Source organism: Phacochoerus africanus, chromosome 14, assembly GCF_016906955.1.
Source record: "Phacochoerus africanus isolate WHEZ1 chromosome 14, ROS_Pafr_v1, whole genome shotgun sequence".
In the NCBI taxonomy this organism is placed as follows: Eukaryota; Metazoa; Chordata; class Mammalia; order Artiodactyla; family Suidae; genus Phacochoerus; species Phacochoerus africanus.
This window is the reverse complement of record NC_062557.1, coordinates 430,629-450,646: the sequence shown is the minus strand read 5'-3', so window position 1 is coordinate 450,646 and position 20,018 is coordinate 430,629. Positions and strand designations below refer to the sequence as shown.

Sequence of the window (20,018 nt, the reverse complement as noted above, 5' to 3'; positions counted from 1 at the left end):
GGCTCTCCTCGTCTCTGCTGGTAGCAGTCAGGGCCCCATGGTCAGCGGTCAGCACTTCTCGAGCCTCTGCCCACCACCCAGCATGCAAAGGGTCCTCCCAGGCCCACAGACCTCAGGGCTTCCTGCTGTCCCCTCGATGGCTCCCCTGGGGGCGCCATACCCTCCATGCCCAGGGGGCTGGGTGACTGGTGGTGGCCAGGCCACCCGCCCCTCGGGGCCTCTGAATGAAAGGGTGGCTCGCGTTCCGGGGGCCCTGGGTCTAGAGAGCATTATGGGAGTCCGAGGATGCTGGGGCATTTTCCCTTCTCTTGGAGTTATTGTTTCAATTCCTCGTCGTAGCCTCCAGCCCCACAGAAGCGGCAGAACCAGGAAGGGGAGGCCCCTGCCTGGAGTCTCGGCAGGGCCAGCTCTGCTCTGTCTCTGTGCTGGGAGTGGACGGGCCCGCCCGCTGGGGCCCGAGAGCACCTGGCGCTGTTAGCCCATCAGCGGCACAGGCCGGGCAGCCGCCCCTAAGGCCCCAGCACCAGCCTCTCGGTTCTGTCCGGGAAAATAGCCGACATGGGTCAGGGATGGGCCATTTTGCTAAGACCAGGGACCACACGGCAGTAAAGTGGGTGGACTGAAGGGCAGGTCAGCACATAAAACCAGAGAAAACGGGAGTTCCCGTCGTGGCTCAGTGGTTAACAAACCTGACTAGGAACCACGAGGTTGTGGGTTCGACCCCTGGCCTCGCTCAGCGGGTTAAGTATCCGGCGTTGCCGTGAGCTGTGGCGTAGGCTGGCAGCTGTCCCTCCGATTAGATCCCTGGCCTGGGAACCTCCATGTGCCGTGGATGCGGCCCTAAAAAAAAACAAACAAACAGAGAGAACAGCCCACAGCTCTACCGGGAAGCAAGCACACTCTCTCTTGTCGAGAAACACTTCCTTGGCTGAGTGCTCGCCTCGCTCTGAGCCGAAACAGCTGAGGGGGACATCTTCTCGCTGCTCTGGACCTGGGGTCAGGGGCTGCGGCCTGCTCATCGCAACTCCCCTTTTCTTCCCTTAGCTTCGTAACTCATGGAACACCTCGTACAAAAAAACGTAGACTCACAGAAAAAATATGCATGTAAATCACTTATTAATACCAAAATGTAGTCAATGACATAGCAAAACCTTTATCAAGTCTGTTTCCTGCACACGCTGGACAGACCCGCTGTACATGACCTCCAACGGGCCTGTGGCATTTGTACATCAGCGCCTTGACGTTAAAAAGAGGTTTATGGAGCGGCCCCTCGTGATGCTGAAGATTCTAATTCCCCTCCATCCCTGCTCTTCGGAATCCCTAGAATTTGCACTCACCCCATGCACGTCACCATTCCTATAAAGAAGCAGTTATTTTAAGAAAAACCTTGTGGAATTCCCTGGTGGGGCAGTGGGTTAAGGACCTGTGGCGGGGGTTTACTCCCTGGCCCGGAACTTGTGTGCTGAGAGTGTGGCCCCCAAAACAGTTGCCCTGTGGTCATGACCTCCTCTCTCTAAACCCGGGTCCAAAGCAAGAGGCCGGGGAAGGGCCACGCAGGATCGCCAGGTGAGCCCCGTCCTGATCGTGACGGCCACGTCTCATTGCCCTGAGCACACGGTCCCCTTCACGCCGGCAGCCTCCTGTCCCCCGCTGTCCCACTCCTCTGCTGGCCCCGCAGCCCGCCCGCATCCTCCTCAGGAGACTCTGCAGCCGTTTCTGCTGCGGCGTCTGGGGGCCTCTGGGAGGGGGCGGCCGGCCTTGGCTTTGCGGAGGCTGGTCCTCTTGCAGCCGGAGCAGGTGGTGAGCGAGTAGGAGCGGCCGTGCATCATCCGGGCGTTCAGGCCGCTGGCCATCGAGAAGGACTTGAGGTGGCCTCTCAGGGCCACGGGCAGTGGCAGCCTGTCCACCAGGTGCACAGGCGTGCAGGACACCACCGCCCGGCAGCACAGGTCCTGCAGGCTCAGAACTTGGGGGAGAAAGGGGAACCGCTGAGTGTGTGCGGGCTCAGGCTGGGCGCCAGCCGCAGGGTGGGGATGGGGTGGGCGCAGCCCCCACGCCTGTCCTCCCTCCTCTCCGCGACTCTGGGCCCGTGCAGGTGAGACGTCAGGGCCCCTGGGGATGGCTGGCCCTGCTTTCATCACCATAAACTCAGGTCTCCAACACCTGACACCCCCAGCACCTCCCCTCTAGGCCTGAGAGGTGTGGGGACCTGGCTGGCCCCCGCCGAGGTGGTTTCCTCGGGACCCACAGGACCGTCCTCCGGGCTCATGGACACACGCTCTCCCTACTGTGTGGCTGATATCAAAAGCGGGTGTCAGCTGGGCAGACGGCAGTCGGGGCCCGGGCGTCCTGGCGGGCGCTTACCCTTGCTGGGCCTCCAGAGCCGGTCCATCCCGTGCCGCAGCAGCACGGTCCTGGCCAGCTCCGTGAAGGACTCGGTGATGTTGAAATTGCACAGCGGGCTGACCTCGAAGAAGGTCACACCCAGGCGCTCTGCGTAGGCCTGGGCCTGCTCCGTGGGGACCTGCCGCTTGAAGGCCAGGTGCAGGCGGTTCCCCACCAGGATTTTGGGGACCCCTGGGGCGTGCTAAAGGGCAGAGAAAGGAAAGTGGGGGGACTTGCAGACAGTGTGGTTGGCACCGGGGTGTCCTGGGATGAGGGCCGTCCCCCAAATTCCTGTGGGTTTTGGAAATAGGGTTTTTGAGGATGGAATGAGTTATGACGAGGTCTTGGGCTGGAAGCTACATCCAGTCGCTGTGTCCTTATAAGAAGCAGAGAGGGGACAGACCAGGTGACGGCAGAGCAGAGACCGAGGGACACGCCCACAGGCTGAGACTGTCCGCCACACGGAAGCCGGAGTGGGCAGGAAGGACCCTCCTCTGGCGCCCAGGGGGGAGCGCGGCCGACACCTTGCTGTTGGCCTTCTGAGCCCAGGACTTGAGAGGGTACGTTTCTGCCGTATGAAGCCACGCAGTCTGCAGCGGTCACGGCCCAGGACACGCACGCGTGGGTGGTACTGACACTCCACGTCCCCAGGGCAGCTGGACAGTCCGGGTGCCCGGGCCCCCCGCCTGGCGACAGCAGCCCCAGATCCTGGGCGGGAGGTGCTATGTCGTCGCCCCTCCCCGGCCCTGCCCTCCCGCCACGGGCCCGCCCGCGGGAGCCCGGCCGAGCTGTCCCTGGTTGACCTCTGTGATCCACCGGCCGAGGCCATCGAAGGCCCAGCGGTTGGCGATGTCGTAGACCAGGACCACGCCCTGGGCAGGCACGGCCACGTGGGCAGGCCGGCCGCCCGCAGGCCCCGCACCCACACACGACCAGCTCAACAGCCACTGGACTTGCTTTTTTTGGTCTTTCTAGGGCTGCACTCGCGGCACATGGAGGTTCCCAGGCCAGGGGTGCCATCGGAGCCGGAGCTGCAGCTGCTGGCTTCCACCAGAGCCACAGCCACGCGGGATCCGAGCCGCGTCTGCGACCTACACCACAGCTCTCGGCAACGCCGGATCCTTAACCCGCGGAGGGAGGTCAGGGATCGAATCCCCCTCCTCATGGATCCCAGTCAGATTCGTTACCGCTGAGCCACAGCAGCAACGCCAACGCCCACTTTACTTTTTCGCACAGACGTATTTTGGTGTATCCGCCAAACGTCGCGGTGGTGTGGTCATTTCAGTGACATTTCACAAGCCCACTGATAAAGCCTCGTGTGTGACGGTGAGCCGGGGACTAGAACTCAACCCCCACCTTTGTGAGCTGGTCCAGGACATGGAATGCGGGGGGCGGGGGGTGCAGAGCCCAACCACCCACCTGGACAGAGGGCTCTCACACGCGTGCAGGCACACACACACATGCACGCGGATGCACACGGCCCACATGCCTGTGTATTTGTGTCCCCTCACGCATGACACACGTGCCTACATGCCACTCGTGCACAGGCAGGTGCAAATGCAACCCGGGCACACACGTTTGGATGCTGAGGGCATGGGAGCCACCCGACAGTGCTGGGTGCACGTTGAGAGCGGGCATTGGCCTGTGTGTGAGCCTGTGCTCTCAGCACCCACTCAAGGACACGCGGCCGTTACTACGGGGTCCGCGGCCCTCCCAGCACGGGGGCGTTACCTGTGCCCCCCGAGAGTAGGAGCGGAATATGGTACAGAACCTCCCCTGCCCCGACGTGTCCCTGGAAAAGAGGTGGCAGCCTGTCAGGAGAAGTCGCTGCTTCCCGACGCAGGCTTTGTGGGCTCGGGAGGCGGACGGGACACCTCCAGTTGTTGGCCCGGAGTGTCCCACGGAAAGCGCGAGCCCCCAGCAGAGCGCCAGGCACGCTGTCCCTGGAGGGCTGGATGGCGGCACCTTTCCAGGCTCATTCTCTTTGCTGTCATTTAAAAAGTCAACTGGAAAAGTTGCCGTGGGTTTCAACCACGTGAGTCTGGATTTCAGTCTGTCTAAGAGAGGTTTCTGAAAAGCCGCTTCATTTTGACAATGCTGCCTAGGAAGGGAGGCGTGTCTACACTGGGGAGAACCAGACCAAAGGATTTGGTGGGAGGACTCCATGCCCACCGCGCACATGGAGTTGGCCCTGCGGATGTGTCGCCGTGTTATCAATACACGGAAGTGACCGGGTGCGTCAATCAAGGGAGCGCAGCCTCGGATGGACTCTGGCCGGTGCTCAGGGCAGTGGCTCTCGGGGACCAGCAGACGCGGTTTCCCAGCACCTTTTCTAAGGGCAACGTGCACGCATCTGTGGGTGCAATTAACACACCCACATCAGCAGGTGAGGATGGCCGGGCCGGGGACCGAGAAAGAGGCCAGTCCAGAGCCGGCGACGCCCTGGCCTCTTGCCCCACCCCCCTCCCCTTGCCTGTCAAGAATCTTGGTCACCGTGCATGGCCACTCTGGGCCCAAGGGAGGCAGAGGCCACGTGCTTTGGACAGACTGGGGCCCCACACAGGTCTCAGCTCCCTCAGGAACCCTGGGGCAGGCGGGGCTGAGGCTCTGCCCTTCCCACAGGTGGTGCCAGGGCCTCCGAGGGCAGGAGCGACTCACCAGAGCTGCAGCTTTACCCGCCGGCCGTCCAGCAGGATGGTAGTGGTCTTGTAGTCGATGCCTGTGAGAGAGGAGCGCTCAGCTGGGGGACAAGGGACTGGCCACAGGGCAGAGCCGCCTGGCCCTCCCTCACCAGCACCGCCTCCAGCCCAGTGCCTAGGCCCTGCCCCTGGGGGCGGGGGGCAGCCAGAGCCCCCAGCTCCTCTGCAGCTAGCCCCAGGCTTGCTACTTGTCTCTGCTGGACTCTCAGGCTGAAATGCTGAGTTTCCCCAAAACTGTCACACTAAGAATGTGCAGTCCACATGTGCAGACGATGGGGTTAGGTATGGGAGCTCCCTGGCGGCACAGCGGGTTAAGGATCTGGAGTCATCACTACAGCGGGTTGGGTCATGGCTGTGGCTCAGGTTTGATCCCTGGCCTGGGAAGTTCCACATGCCACGGGCATGGCCAAAAACAAAGGCGCGATGCAGTGAGATACGAAGTGTTATCTCAGCTGTGCAAAGACAGAGCAGGTGTGTAGGTGCGTGGGGTGATGAAATAAAATTCCTACGGCAAGGAGAGAAAAATGTAAACAACATTTTCCCTGCCCCTACGGCCTCCTCCTCCCCTCGGGCGTGTGCTTTGCATCCGTATGGACCAGACCTTCTTGGGGAACAGCATTCCTTGGTAATCCTGCAAGGGGTCGCCCTGACAGGCAGAGCAGTCCTCAGCGACCTGAGCCACTGCGGGGACAGCGCCAGATCCCGAACCCTCTGCGCTCCCAGGGGACTCCCTCGCGGCTTTCTGAAGGACGGTCTCCCAGGTTATAATCCTTAGGCTGGTGCCAACGACATTTTCCATTTGTTTCTTAGACTGATTACTGATTAAGTTTTTATTATTTTATTTAAAAAATTTTTTTGCGTGTGTCTTTTTTTTGTCTTTTAGGGCTGCACCCGTGGCATGTGGAGGTTCCCAGGCTAGGGGTCTCATCGGAGCCGTAGCCACTGGCCTACGCCAGAGCCACAGCCACGCCAGATCCGAGCCAAGTCTGCAACCTACACCACAGCTCACGGCAACCCCGGATCCGTAACCCACTGAGCAAGGCCAGGGACCGAACCTGCATCCTCATGGATGCTAGTCGGGTTCGTTAACTGCTGAGCCGTGATGGGAACTCCAGTTTTTTTCATCCACGGGGAAAAATGAGGCCCAGCCCCATGTCGTCAATGGAGATCTCTGGGTTGAGGAATCTGGGTAGATTTTATCTTTTTCTCCCCCCAACTTTTTCTCTCCTCAAGTTTTCTTCAACGGGCATGCATTTCTTCTAAAATCAGAAAAAGCAATAAACATTTTTGAAAAGGAAACATATTCCTCCCCACCCAGCAACCGTCTTTCTCCTCCGAGGAGTTCACAGGGCAGGAGAGGGGAGGCTTCCGCCAGGTCGGCGGCGCTCAGTGGGACTGACCAGGAAGGAAGCCTCAGCAAATGTTGCTGAGAATCGACTGCAGAAGCAAGAGGGGCGAGCGCTGCGCGATCCCAAGCGTGCCACCCGCTCCGTCACGCCCCAACCCAGGTGTCCTGCACTTGATTGACTTCATTTACAGACTTTGTCAAGAATGCACCTTAAAGCCCTCCGACCGAGCAAAGACCAGCCTTGAAGCCTTTCTGGGATGGGACCAGACTTTGGATATCTTGACGAGTGAAGCTTAACTGCAAATCTGAAGGGAAAGTGCTGGAGGAGGAGGAAGAGAAAAGGGAAGTGCTGGCTGAGGCCCCTCTGCAGAAAGCGCTGGGCTGGTGTGTAATCTGCACAGCTCTCCTCCCGGGAAAACCTCCGTGCATCCAGGAAGGCTCAGAAATCCAGTTCCTGGAGTTCCCGTCGTGGCGCAGTGGAAACGAATCCGACGAGGAACCATGAGGTTGCAGGTTCAATCCCTGGCCTCGCTCAGTGGGTTAAGGATCCGGCATTGCTGTGAGCTGTGGTGTAGGTTGCAGACGAGGCTCAGATCCCGTGTTGCTGTGGCTCTGGCGTAGGCCGGTGGCTACAGCTCTGATTGGACCCCTAGCCTGGGAACCTCCATATGCCTTGGGTGCCGCCCTAAAAAGCAAAACATAAATAAATAAATAAAATGGATAAGCAGTGAGGTTGTTCTGTACAGCACAGGGCACTGTAGGCAATCCTTTGTGACAGGACGTGAAGGAGGATCATACGAGAGAGAGAGAGAGAGAGTATATGTATGACTGGGTCACTCTGCGATACAGCAGAAATTGACAGAACTCTGTAAATCAACTATACTCTAATTTAAAAAAAATTTTTTTGGTCTTTTTGTCTTTTTTGTTAACCTCATGGTTCCTAGTCGGATTCGTTAACCATTGCGCCACGACGGGAACTCTGGCTCCTTGATTTAGAACGTCTTCCGTGTACTTATTTTTTAGGTCCACAACAAAAAAAGAAATTTTCATAAATATAAAATTCATCCCTGGAGTTCCCGCTGTGGCACAGTGACTGCTATCCATGATGCTGTGGGTTCGATCCCTGGCCTCGCTCAGTGGGCTGGGGAACTGGCCTTGGCGTGAGCTGTGGGGTAGGTCGCAGAGGCAGCTCGGATCGGGCCTGCCTGTGGCTGTGGCGTAGGCGGGCAGCCGTAGCTCCCGGTCGTCCCCTAGCCCGGGAACCTCCACGTGCTGAAAGTCTGGCCCTTAAAAAAATAAAAAAAAAAAAGCAGAAATAAAATAACTCCTTCCTGACAGTCTCTTCAAGCGTCCAGTGAGTTTCCAAACTGTACTTGGGTCTCGCGTTCACGAGCTGCGAACGCTCGTGGTTTCAGGTCAGGTCATCCCCCAGGACTCAGCGTGGAAAACGTACCGGAGCCGCGCTCCGCTCCCCATTTTAATCTTCTCTGACCATTCCTTTTGCTGCGTCTCTCCAAACTTGTAAACAAACTTGTATATCCAACTTCCCGACTCTTCGGTTTTAGGCAACAATGCATTTCCCATTACAGAAGTGACAACGGGGTACTTCGCTGACAGAGCCCACCAGCCTCTCTTCCCCCACACACGCACGCGCACACACACGCGCACGCACATGCACACGCACGCACACTGAATAAACGCGGGGACTATCTGCACAGACACGTAACCATGTCGAGCATGTGTGGTTATGCTGCTTAGATGACATTCGTCTGTACGGCAGCACGACCAGGTAAACGCCACCCACGGAGGAACTAGGTGGTCTGTGTCCTGGGTTCGTTTGTGCACCACGCTGTTTATTTGCTTAGCTTTCTCTGCGTTTATCACGAGCTCACCCCTAGACTCCCCCTCAGCCACCTGAGCGCCTCTCAGCACCTGCAGACATTGAGGCGTCTCTCCAGAGCTGCTTCTCTCCAGAGCTGCTTCTCTCCTGCTCCCGTCTGGACTGGGCCATGGTCGTGCGCCTGGGCCCTCCTTTTTCCTACCAGTGGAAGGCACTCCCCCTCTTTTGATTTAATTTTTCGTCCTGGCTCCTGAGAAGGGCACACGGAAGCTGGTTTTTGAAGCTTTGCATGTCTGAAAGTGTCTCCAGGCCTTTCGCGGGCCCTCACTGAGTTTGGACGGACCCGCAGGTGCGGGAAGAAATTACCTTCCTTCAGAAACATGCAGACGGGAGTTCCTGTCGTGGCGCCGTGGAAACGAATCCAACCAGGAACCACGAGGTTGCGGGTTCGATCCCTGGCCTCGCTCAGTGGGTTAAGGATCCGGCGTTGCTGTGAGCTGTGGTGTGGGTCGAAGAAGGGGCTCAGATCCTGCGTTGCCGTGGCTGTGGTGGAGGCTGGCAGCTGTAGCTCTGACTCAGCCCCTAGCCTGGGAACCTCCACATGCCTCGGGTGTGCCCCCCACTCCCCGAAAAAAAGAAAAGAAGCGTGCGGACAGTTCCATTCGGGTCCACCTTCCCCTGAACACACTCAGGGTAGGGGTCGGGTCCTCCCTTGACCCTGGTGTTCTGCGGTTTCACACCTTGTTAGGGGACGTTTTCAGGCCTCGTTGCTGTGCCGACCTCTCGACGGGCCCTTTCAGTCTGAGGAGGCAAAGCTTCCCGTTTGGGGAGACCTCCTTGAATGATACATGTTTTCCTTCTCTGAGGTGTTACTGATAAGATGCTGGGCCTCCCTAACTTTCTATTCTTCTCCGATTTTTGCGTTTCTCTCTTTTTCTCGACAGTCTGGAAAATGGTCTCAATGTTGCCCTTTCGCCTTTCTTTGGAAATTTTATCCCTGCCATCTGGTTTTCATCTCCAAACGCTTTACTCTCTTCGGATTTGCCCCCTTTTGAGGGTCTGCCTCTGGTCACGGCTGCACGGCGCCCCCTGGAGCAGCCCTCGTGCGGATAACAGCTGTCCATGGTGGACCAGCGGTAAAGACCAGTGACCCGACAGCCCTGGAGAGGGACTTGCTGGGCAGGCGGCAGAGAGAGGGTTCACGGCTTTCTCAACTTCGGCTTCAGAACTTGCAAGAAGCACACGGTTTGGAGCTGTGGTGGCCGGGTTCTCCCCAGGTGGAAACCAACCCAGCCCAGAAGAAGCAGGATGGGGTGAGTGTGGGGAACAGGTTTGTGGGGAAGGAACAGCTGAGAGCCCGGAATGGCTCAGCCCGGGATCTTGCCTGAAACGGGGCCCAGCTCTCAACCTCTGTTACACGAGGCCACAAGCTCCTCCTCACTCAAACTTCTTTGAGTTGCCCTCTGTTTGCAGTAAAAAAAATGCCCCATCCGACAGAAAACGCACGAAGCCCAGCGGCTGGCAAGAGGGACAGAGGAAACCTGACACACGAACCCTGGAAAAGCTCAGGGGTTAAGGAACCCGCCTAGTGTCCATGAGGATGCGGGTTCAATCCCTGGCCTTGCTCAGTGGGTTGAGGATCCGGCATTGCCGTGAGCTCTGGTGTGCGTTGCAGACGTGGCTCAGATCTGGCGTGGCCGTGGCTGTGGTGTGGACGGGCAACTGTAGCTCTGATTTGACCCCTAGCCTGGGAACTCCCATGTGCTGCAGGTGCAGCCCTAAAAAGACAAAAAAAAAAAAAAAAAAGGCAAAGGAAATCTAGCCCGAAGCCAAAGACTCGAAAGCACCCGCAGCCCAGACACAGCTCTGACTCTGCGATGGTTGTTCCACCAGGACAACCGTGCGGCCACCTGAAGTGCCCTCCGGGCCACCTGGTCTCCGTCAGCGTTAGCGCCACCTGTGCAGCTGGGCAGCGCCCTCTCCTGAGGGTGGGACCTCCTTTGTCCCTGCAGCTGAACATCTGGGACAGGGCAGAGTGGGGGCGGGGAGAAAGAAAAACACTGCCCCCGTTTGATCTGTAGGGTGGAAAGTGGGGGCGGAGATGGGCTGGCCCACGGGGGACCCCGCAGACACCCCCGAGGGCCCCGCAGAGGGAAGCTCGGTGGTGATTGCAATCGCTACCGTCCAGGGTTCTTGGCCTCCTTAATCCATAGAAATCGGTACAGGGCCAGGTGAGAAATCCAGGCGGGGCTTTAATGGGCCCCCACTGCAGTGGGGGAGGGGGACGGAGAAGACCAGCCATGGGTTCCTTTGCTCCCTAGCTTGCTCCCGAGGGGGTTCACGCCGGCTCCTCATATGGGGGAGGGTGGGGGGGCCCGGGGTCAGGCCAGAGGGCTGACTGAGGTGGCCTGGCCCCCCTTCGGTGGTGCTGTGTGCAGGGGGCAAGCGTAGTTCCCCGCTTTTGCTCTCAGCTCCTCGGTAGTGGGGGTCGGGGCTTTAGTTTTCTTGTGTCTTATCGCCCATAATTTGCCCCAGCTGCACACTCCGCAGTTACTTTCAGTTCCTTAAGCGTTTCTTTGCATTTTGTTGCTGGGAGGCGTTTGTCCAGGTGCGTTTGTCCAGCCACGGCAGCAAGCATCCAGGTCCCAGGTCCCAGCCTGACTCAGAATCAAATCCCAGGCCCGGAGACCAGCGGCTTCCTCACGCTCCCCGAGCCTCAGCTTCCCTCAGCCACTTCCCACGGTTCCTACCTGGTGCCAGCCACCTGCAGCGGCTCAGCCCCCCGCAGGCCTCCTCCTTCCCCAAGCCCCTGGGTCCCAGAAGATAAACCCTCGGTCAGGCGGGGCCTGCCAGGGGAGGCCCCTGTCCCCACCCCGGGCCGGGCTCAAAGTCCCTGGTGCGAAGAATCTCTTTTTCCCAAACACTCACTCACTGAACTGTTTCTCCTGATGCCCCTCCCTGTGTGTTTGCTCCCTTCCCATTTGCTGTATTTCCTCTTCTCTGCCGGGCACATTTTGGCTCATGATTTTGACAGGGGTCGTGTCAGCGTCAGGGCCAAAAGCTGGAAGTACATTGGCTGCACTTCGTAAATTCACCAATACCTCCATCCATTGAAATAAAAGAAAAATACACAAAGCTCCTAGAGCAGAGCCTGTCGGAATGTTCACGGAGTTGGAACAACAGACACCAGAAGAGACAGAATGTTAGCCTAAAAAAAAAAGCAAATCTCAAAAGCCAAGCTACTCCCGGCACTCCGAGGCCGCGTGGTCTGGAAACGCTCTACTCCGGCTCTTCCGCCACCTGCTGGGCGCCATCTGCAGGAGTGAGCGCTTGCAAACCTGTAAATCCCGGCTAAATACTGACAAACGTATTCAGGGCAAGGACCCGAGTTTTGAGAATGTGCCTCATGCTGAATTAACAAGTCAGAAAGTAAAGTGGTGGCTGCCAGAGGCAGGGGCAGGGGTCCAGGTTTCCTTTTAGGGGGTGAAGAAAATGTGTAGAAATAGAAAGTTGCAGGGTTATAAATGCACTGAATCATTCGTTTTATTTTATTTTTTGCTTTTTTAGGGCCTCACCCTCGGTGAATGGAGGTTCCCAGGCGAGGGGTCCAATCCGAGCTGCAGCCGATGGCCTAAGCCACAGCCACAGCAAGGCAGGACCCCAGCCGCGTCTTCCACCTACACCACAGCTTACGGCAAGCTGGATCCTCAACCCACTGAGCAAGACCAGGGATCGAACCTGGGCCCTCACGGATGCTCGTCGGATTGGGTAACCGCTGAGCCGTGATGGGAACTCCTGAATTGTTCATTTTAACACGGTCGGTTTTATACTATGTGAATTTCACCTGAAACAATGCATCAACAGACAGACTCTGCCTGGCTTTTTGGACCAGTGGGTGCTTTGTGGAGAGATCTGGGGTGTCTCACAGGACCAGGGGACCAGAGAGAGGATTAACCAGCTCAGGACGGGAGAAGCAGGGAGAACCTGGGGCCACCATCCCGGCCAAAGTCCGCCCACGGCCCAGGCCCAGAGCCTGCTTCTGTGGGGCTGCCTCGCATTTCTGAGTGTTTCTAAAAGCGAGTTTTATATATATATATGGTTTTTTTTTTTGTATTTTGTCTCTTTTTAGGGCCGCTCCCACGGCATATAGAAGTTCCCAGACTAGGTGTCTAATCAGAGCTGTAGCTGCCGGCCTATGCCAGAGTCACAGCAACGCCAAATCCAAGCCGCGTCTGCCACCTACACCACAGCTCCCAGCAATGCCGGATCCTTAACCCACTGAGCAAGGCCAGGGATCGAACCCACAACCTCATGGTTCCTAGTCGGATTCGGTCCCACTGTGCCAGATGGGAACTCCAATTTACTTATTTATTTATTTACTTATTTTCCGCCAAAGTTGGGAGTGGGCGGCCGGGTAGCAGCGAGGAACAGAGAGCTGTGTGCTTGGGCAGGGCAGCCAGGCCCCAGGAGACCAGAGGCCACAGGGTCCCACGAGCAGCAACGCAGTTTCCTTGCCAGGTAGGACCTGGGGTCCTGCAGAGGGGCTGGTGGATTTCAGCAACTGCTCTCTGGGCGGGGTCTCACAGGACGAACCCCCTTCAGCTCCCAGTTGTAGCTCAGAGGGTTAAGAATCCAACCAGTATCCATGAGGACACAGGTTCCATCCCTGGCCTCGCTCAGTGGGTTAAGGATCCGGCATTGCTGTGAGCTGGGGTGTAGGTCACAGACGCAGCTCAGATCCCCAGTTGCTGTGGCTGTGGTGCAGGCCAGCAGCGGTAGCTCCATATTCCAAGGGTGCAGCCCTAAAAGACAAAAGACAAAAACGAACAAAAAGAGAGCCTAGCACGGAGCTCCCTGCTGGTTCAGCAGCCTAAGGACCCAGTGTTGTCGCTGCCGTGGAGTGGGGTTCAGCCCCTAGCCCTAGAGCCCCTACATGCCAGGGGTCTAGCCAAACAAAAAACCATGGCCGGATTTTTGGGGGTAGAAACTGACAAAGCTAAAATGTATATGGAACGTTAAAGGAATTCAAGCAGTCAAAACGGTTTTGAACAAAAGGAACAAAGGTGGAAGAGTCAGACCAGCCAATTTCAAGGCTTACTGTGTATTTAAAGCAATCAAAACAACGTGACGCCGTGACGCCATGACGCCGGATTAAAACTACACAGCAGGAAGATGGAACCGAACTGAGCTGAGAACTAAAACCACCCAAATGTGGCCAGCAGATTCCTGACAACGGTGTAAGGCAGTGTGATCGAGAGCGAATGTTCTTTTAACAGGCGGTGCTGGAACGGCAGGTACCCTGCGCAAAAGCAGTGAGCCTCGGTCTATACCTCCTGCCACACAAGAAACTAACTCCAAACGGGTCACAGTCACAACTGGAACACTAAAACTTCTATAAGAAAGCACCGAAGGGAGTTCCCGTCGTGGCGTAGTGGTTAACGAATCTGACTAGGAACCATGAGGTTGCGGGTTCGATCCCTGCCCTTGCTCAGTGGGTTAACGATCCGGCGTTGCCGTGAGCTGTGGTGTAGGTTGCAGACGCGGCTCGGATCCCGCGTTGCTGTGGCTCTGGCGTAGGCCGGTGGCTACAGCTCCGATTGGACCCCTAGCCTGGGAACCTCCATATGCCGCGGGAGCGGCCCAAGAAATAGCAACAACAACAACAACAAACTCAACCCGGAGTTCCCATCATGGCACAGAGGAAACGTACACGACTAGGACCCATGAGGTTGCAGGTTTGATCCCTGGCCTCGAGCAGTGGTTTAAGGAACTGGCATTGCCATGAGCTATGGTGTAGACTGCAGATGGGGCTTGGATCCAGCATTGCTGTCTGTGGCTGTGGTGTAGGCCAGCAGCTACAGCTCCGACTCCACCCCTGGCCCAGGAACTAACTTTCTTTCTTTCTTCCTTTCTTCCTTCCTTCCATTCTTTCTCTTTTGTCTTTTTAGGGCCGCATTTGTGGCATATGGACGTTTCCCGGGCTAGGGGTTGAATCAGAGCTGCATCTGCCAGCCTACAGCCATAGCCACAGCCCCAGCAATGCAGGATCCGAGCCACACTGGCAACCTACACCACAGCTCATGGCAACGCCAGACTGTTAACCCACTGAGCGAGGCCAGGGATTGAACCTGCATCCTCATGGATATTACTCAGGTTCTTAACCCCCTGAGCCACAACAGGAACTCCTTGGGAACTTTCATATGCTGCAGCTGAGGCCCTAAAAAGAAAAAAAAAAGAAAAAAAGATGACATTTGAGAAAGACTGCTCCCAACCCCTCATGGCTGGCTCTGAAGGCAGGGGAGGGGCCACAAACAGAGAGACAGAAGGATTCTAGAAGCTGGAAAAGGTGGGAAAACAGCCTCCCCCCAGCTCACTTAGAGAAGAATGCAGGCCTGCCCACCTGGATTTTAGCCCATGAGCCTGTGCAGACTAAAGGCCCCCAGAATCATCAGAGAATAAATTGCTGTTGTTTCAAGTCACTAGGTTGGTGGCAATTTGCCCAGCAGCAACAGGAAACTAACACAATTGCTATCCCTGAAGCAGAAACCCCAGTAAGTGTAACAGAAAACATCTTAAGGACACAAAGTAAATTTCCTTAACATTAAAAAAGAAATCTGCGAATTTGAAAGAGTACCCAGGGTACCAGGAGTGCAAAGGGGAGCAGGTAGCTCTGAGACACGGTCTGGTTGAGCTGGTGAAATGGAGCAAAAATAAGGAATTCTTCAGAAATCCATGAGAAAATGCAAATTACCCACATAGGGAAAGAATCAGGTGACTTCAGACCACATCCCACGGCAGAGGGCTGTGGAGCGATGGTTACACAGGGAAAGAAGCTGGAAGCCAAGACCCTCACACCCACTGGAGGCGGAGGCAACGGAAGCTGCTCCAGCATGAGATTCTCACGAGCCTTCCTGAGCTCGTCAGACACGCAGCAAAGTACAAGGACTACGGGTGGGTACAGAGTGCGCGGAAGTGTTGAATTAATGCTGAGCAACTGTGGGCACTGCAGCCAACATACGGAAGTGTCAGGAACCTGGGCAACATGAGCAATGCCAACCCAGGCTGAGGCATTAGGTGGAGGGGAAGGGGGTGTGAGGCTGAAGTGCCCTCACCTTTCCTGCTAGAAGCACCCACACCATTTCAAAGTGAAAGGTACCTTTAAAATATGACCACTGGAGTTCCCGTCGTGGCGCAGTGGTTAACGAATCCGACTAGGAACCATGAGGTTGCGGGTTCGGTCCCTGCCCTTGGTCAGTGGGTTAAGGAGCCGGCGTGGCCGTGAGCTGTGGTGTAGGTTGCAGACACGGCTCGGATCCTGTGTTGCTCTGGCTCTGGCATAGGCTGGCAGCTACAGCTCCGATTCGACCCCTAGCCTGGGAACCTCCATATGCCGCGGGAGGGGCTCAAGAAGTGGCAAAAAGACAAAAAAAAAAAAAAATACCACTACTACTAGTTAAAATAACAACTCCAATTTCTTTTTTTTTTTGCTTTTGTCCTCTTAGGGCCACACCAACGGCACACAGGGGTCCAATCAGAGCTGAAGCCACTGGCCTACACCACAGCCACAGCCACGCGGGATCGGAGCCATGACTTCGACCCACACCACAGCTCACAGCAAGGCCAGATCCTTAACCCACTGAGCGAGGCCAGGGATTGAACCCATGTCCTCATGGATGCCAGTTGGGTTTACTAACCACTGAGCTATGGCGGGAACTCCCCACAACTCCAATTTCTTACAATCTTTTGCAATCTCTTTTCTTTTCTTCTTTTTTTCTTTTTGTCTTTTCTCTTTTAGGAGCCGCACCCACGGCATATGGAGTTCCCAGGCTAAGGGTCCAATCAGAGCTGAAGCCACTGACCTACACCACAGCCACAGCCACAGCCACAGCCAGATCTGAGCCACGTCTGCGACCTACACCTCAGCTCACAGCAAGGCTGGATCCTTAACCCACTGAGTGAGGCCAGGGATTGAACCTGCAACCTCATGGTTCCTAGTCAGAGTTGTTTTCACTGTGCCATGACAGGAACTCCCCTGAAAAATCTTGCAGTACATCAAAACCCCGCAAAGCTAGATCTGTGATACAGGCTCTTTTCCGCAGTGTCTTAAGCCCAGCTGACAACAAAACCTTCATGGAGAGTGTCTTTGCAGCCTAAACCCTTCCTCTGTGTCAAGGAAAATACTTGCGAAGAAAGCACGGACTAGTTGCTGGAAGTCTCTGTTCAGCACACCAATGAAAGAAGCACGCCAAGACTTCTTTCACACCAGCCGGAGGATGTTTCACAAATGTTTGTCCAGCTCCTCTTATCTGTCGCACAGGGTTCACCTGGTCCGGTCGGAAAACCGCCCTCCACAAACATACCGCATGCACAGAGCTTTCTTCGCCTTGGCTGTGGCCGGTCCATTCCCTGAGCCCCCCCAGGCCAGGAGAAGCCAGCTGTGGGGAAAGAGGTGTGTCCTCGGCCTCTTGGAGCCTTAAGCCAGGGGGCGCTGTCCAGCAGAGCCCTGCCACTCACCCTGTGGGGTGGGTGGGTGCGGGGAGTCCAGGGCTTAAAAGGGGCTAATGTACATGCCTAGTTGTAATTCATTTTAACTACACGTAAAAAGCCACAGGTGGCTAAAGGCATCATCTTGGACAGCATGGTTCTAGAATCTGAATCTGCAGGTTCACAGCACCCAGGGGACTCAGTGCACAGTAGTGTGAGGGTGGCTCCAGGTTTTCACCATCAGCTTGCGCCCCTCATCTCAGACCTTCCCTACTCCCTGCACGCCCACTGTCTTCTCCACCCTCCTCTGCTCCGTCACGACGGGAAGCGCCCGGAGGCTGGCCCGATCACGGGCTCCACTCCCTGGGCTGCCCTCCCGGGCTCCCCAGAAACCAGACGGTAAGCGGAGGCGCAGCACCGCCGGAGGTGGAAATGTGGCTTAAGCCCCTGACATGACAGCTCAAAGGCGAACAGCCGCCGGCCTCCATCCGCAGGATCCAAGCAGCCTGGTACCGGTAAGGAAGCTGGAGCTGTCAGGCACCTGGCCCTCCTCTCCCCTCCTGGCACAGGTTCCTGCTCAAGCACTTTCCCCTCCCCTGCCCTTCTTTTCCTCCTAATGTCCATCCCCTCTCGTGGGCTGCCGCTCTCAAACTGCACACTTCGGGGGCGCCTTGCCCGCTGCCCTCGAGCTGGGCGCTCTGGCCTCCCCGGGCCCTGGGACCCCCTCTCCTGCACTCTAGGCGGTGCTCCCCTTTCTGGGCCCCAGCAAATGCTCTCTAGGATCTCCAGGGTTCCTTGCACTCCCAGACCTGTCCTCCGGGGGTCTCCACACGTCGCTCTCCACACGCCCGTCCTGTGCACCGTCCCTCTTTCCCCTTCCACCCGACCCACGCGCAGAGCCACCACCTGGGAGTCTGCGTCGGCTGCGTTCGGATCCCACCCTCCAGTCCCCTTCCGCGGGCGCCGCACCCCCACGCGTCCATTTCAAATGCGTCGCGCGCACGTGAGACCTCCCTGCCGGCCACCCGGAGCAGCCCTGACGACCCCCGCTGCGAGGTCCCCACGCTCTCCTCTGCCTCGCCATTCACGCCCCAGGTCAGGAGGACACCAGCGCCCCACCGAGCCGCTCGCTCCCGCCGCACGCACGGTGTACACCCGCCCCAGGCCCTCCGTGAGCCGTCTGGTCTGGCTCCCCATTTGCAGGGCAAGGGGTTGGTTCAGTCGCGGCTGCCCGAATAGTGGGGGCCGGATCCAGGCAGAGGCACGGAGCCCCACGCTCCCATCCCGAACCCGAATCCTCTCTCTTCACTGGACCCTCTGCGCCTCCCCGGCCGGCTCGCCCTCCTGAGCCCCGCTTATCCCCGGGCTCCCTGGCCTCCCCTGCTCCCCTCTTCGGCCCCGCTGCCCGGCCGGCGCCCTTTTCCTCCCCGGCCTCGTTTGCCCTTCCCAGCCCCGCGGCCGATGCTCTTCTGCCCGGCCTCCCTGCTCCGAGTTCAGCTCCTGGGCCCGGTGCCCTCGCCTCCTCCCTCGCCTCACTGGCCTCTCCTGCTCCCCGCTTCGGGCAGCGACCCTCTCCTCCTCGGCCCCGTGTGTTCCACCCCACTCCTCCTCCGCCCCGCGCTCACCTGCGGGGTGGCCGTACGGGGACTCTGCCGTGCCGTCCTGCAGGCTCGCCAGGATCTCGCCCTTGCCCACGTCGCTGTCGCCCACCAGCAAGAACTTGAGCAGGAAGTCGTAGGCGCGGACCGGGCTGGCCCCGGCGCTCATCGTGTCGCGCCGTCGCCCGTGCCCATACCCGGCCCAGTGGAACGGTGCAGTGGCGGTGGCCCGGCACGCCAGGGCCGCTCGGGCCCCAAAGTCCCCCGAGCTCTGCGGGCTGGGAGGTCCTCAGGGCTGACAGCGCGCAGCCCCGCCCCGCCCTGCCATTGGCCGACCGCAATTGCTAGGCGGATGCGGGCGCTCATTGGCTGGGCACTCGTCCATCTTGCTGTCGTCTCCGCCTCCAGGCCGTCCCCCACCCTCCCCGCGGCGGTGAGGAGGCGGGAGGCGGGGAAGGGGGCTGGGCCTAGGGCGGTGATGCTACAGCTACATCCAATGGAGAACGAGAGGCAAGTGGGGCGGGGCCAGAAGGAAGCGCCGGGCGGGGCGATTAAGGGCGGGGCCAGGTGTTCACAGTGCCACGTGGGCCCGCCCCCTCGGGGCCTGGGCTTGCTGCACACCCACCTGGAGACTTCACTGGGCCGAGCCCGGGAATCGCAAGGCCGGCTTCCTGTTGCGGATGGTGGCTGGAGGCCCGAGCCAGGCGGTCTGGTGTCAAGGGTCCCTGTCCCGGAGGAACCCAGGCTCGCTGTCTCTCCCACGGCTCCTCCAGGACCTCATAGCTGCCTCAGAGCGACGCACGTGCTCTTGTGTTTGTGCAGGCTCATCCGCGTGCTTCTGCGCCTGTGTGTGCACATGTCTGTGCACAGGTGCCTGCGTCTGTTTGCAGGTGCTTGTATAGGCGTCCATACAAGTGTCCTTGCAGGTGCTGCGCTGGAGGACTGACTTTGTGCCGGTCGGTTTACTCGCGGAATCTGGGTGGTGGTAAGGGGCGCGCACCAGCGTGGAAAGCTCACTATCTGGAGTCACCACCCTGGGGAACTGGCGTCAAGCAGCAGTGAGGACCGAGGCCCCAGCTGTCCCTCCACACAACGTTAGGGAGAACCCTCTGCAGGCCTGCAGGGAACTGCCTTAGATCCCACTTCGTTGGAGGGTGGGGCAGAAGAGAGAAAAACAATTACAAAAGCAATTGTTTTAAGACTTTTATCATGGTTGGCATTCCTCTTGTGGTTCAGCAGATTAAGAACCTCAGTAGTCTCCATGAGGATGCGGGTTCAATCCCTGGCCTGGCCCAGTGGGTTAAGGACCCAGCATTGCCGCAAGCTGTGGCACAGGTCCCAGGTGCCGACTGGATCTGGTGTAGCTGTGGTGGGGTAGGCCGGCAGCTGCAGCTCTCATTGGACACCTAGCATGGGAACTTCCCTATGGACTCTGGTCATCACAGCCCTCCCCACACTCTTTCCCTCTGCCCATAAAAGCTTGGTGCCTGTCCATGTTCCCTGGATTTGCCTCTGGTCCACCATCACTTGCATTTCCACTTCCCAAGTTGCAATTCCTCTGGCTGGTCCCAAATAAACTGGCTCCTGCTGGTAAAATGACTGGCGTTTATATTATTAAAGTCGACACTTTTCAAGCCAGCTCTTGTCTTTCCAGGTCCCTCATT

At 57.8% G+C, this 20,018-nt stretch overlaps 1 protein-coding gene across 1 annotated transcript; it reads right to left on the bottom strand.

Moving 5' to 3' along the window:
* Positions 1-1,099: 1,099 nt before the first annotated feature.
* Positions 1,100-18,664, bottom strand: RAB40B (RAB40B, member RAS oncogene family). Its single transcript, XM_047758177.1, is given in 7 exon segments — positions 1,100-1,754; positions 1,757-1,966; positions 2,365-2,589; positions 3,182-3,257; positions 4,117-4,177; positions 5,044-5,104; positions 18,382-18,664. Coding segments are annotated over 7 exon segments (1,032 nt in total). The 5' UTR covers positions 18,524-18,664; the 3' UTR covers positions 1,100-1,497.
* Between the last annotated feature and the right edge of the window lie 1,354 nt (positions 18,665-20,018).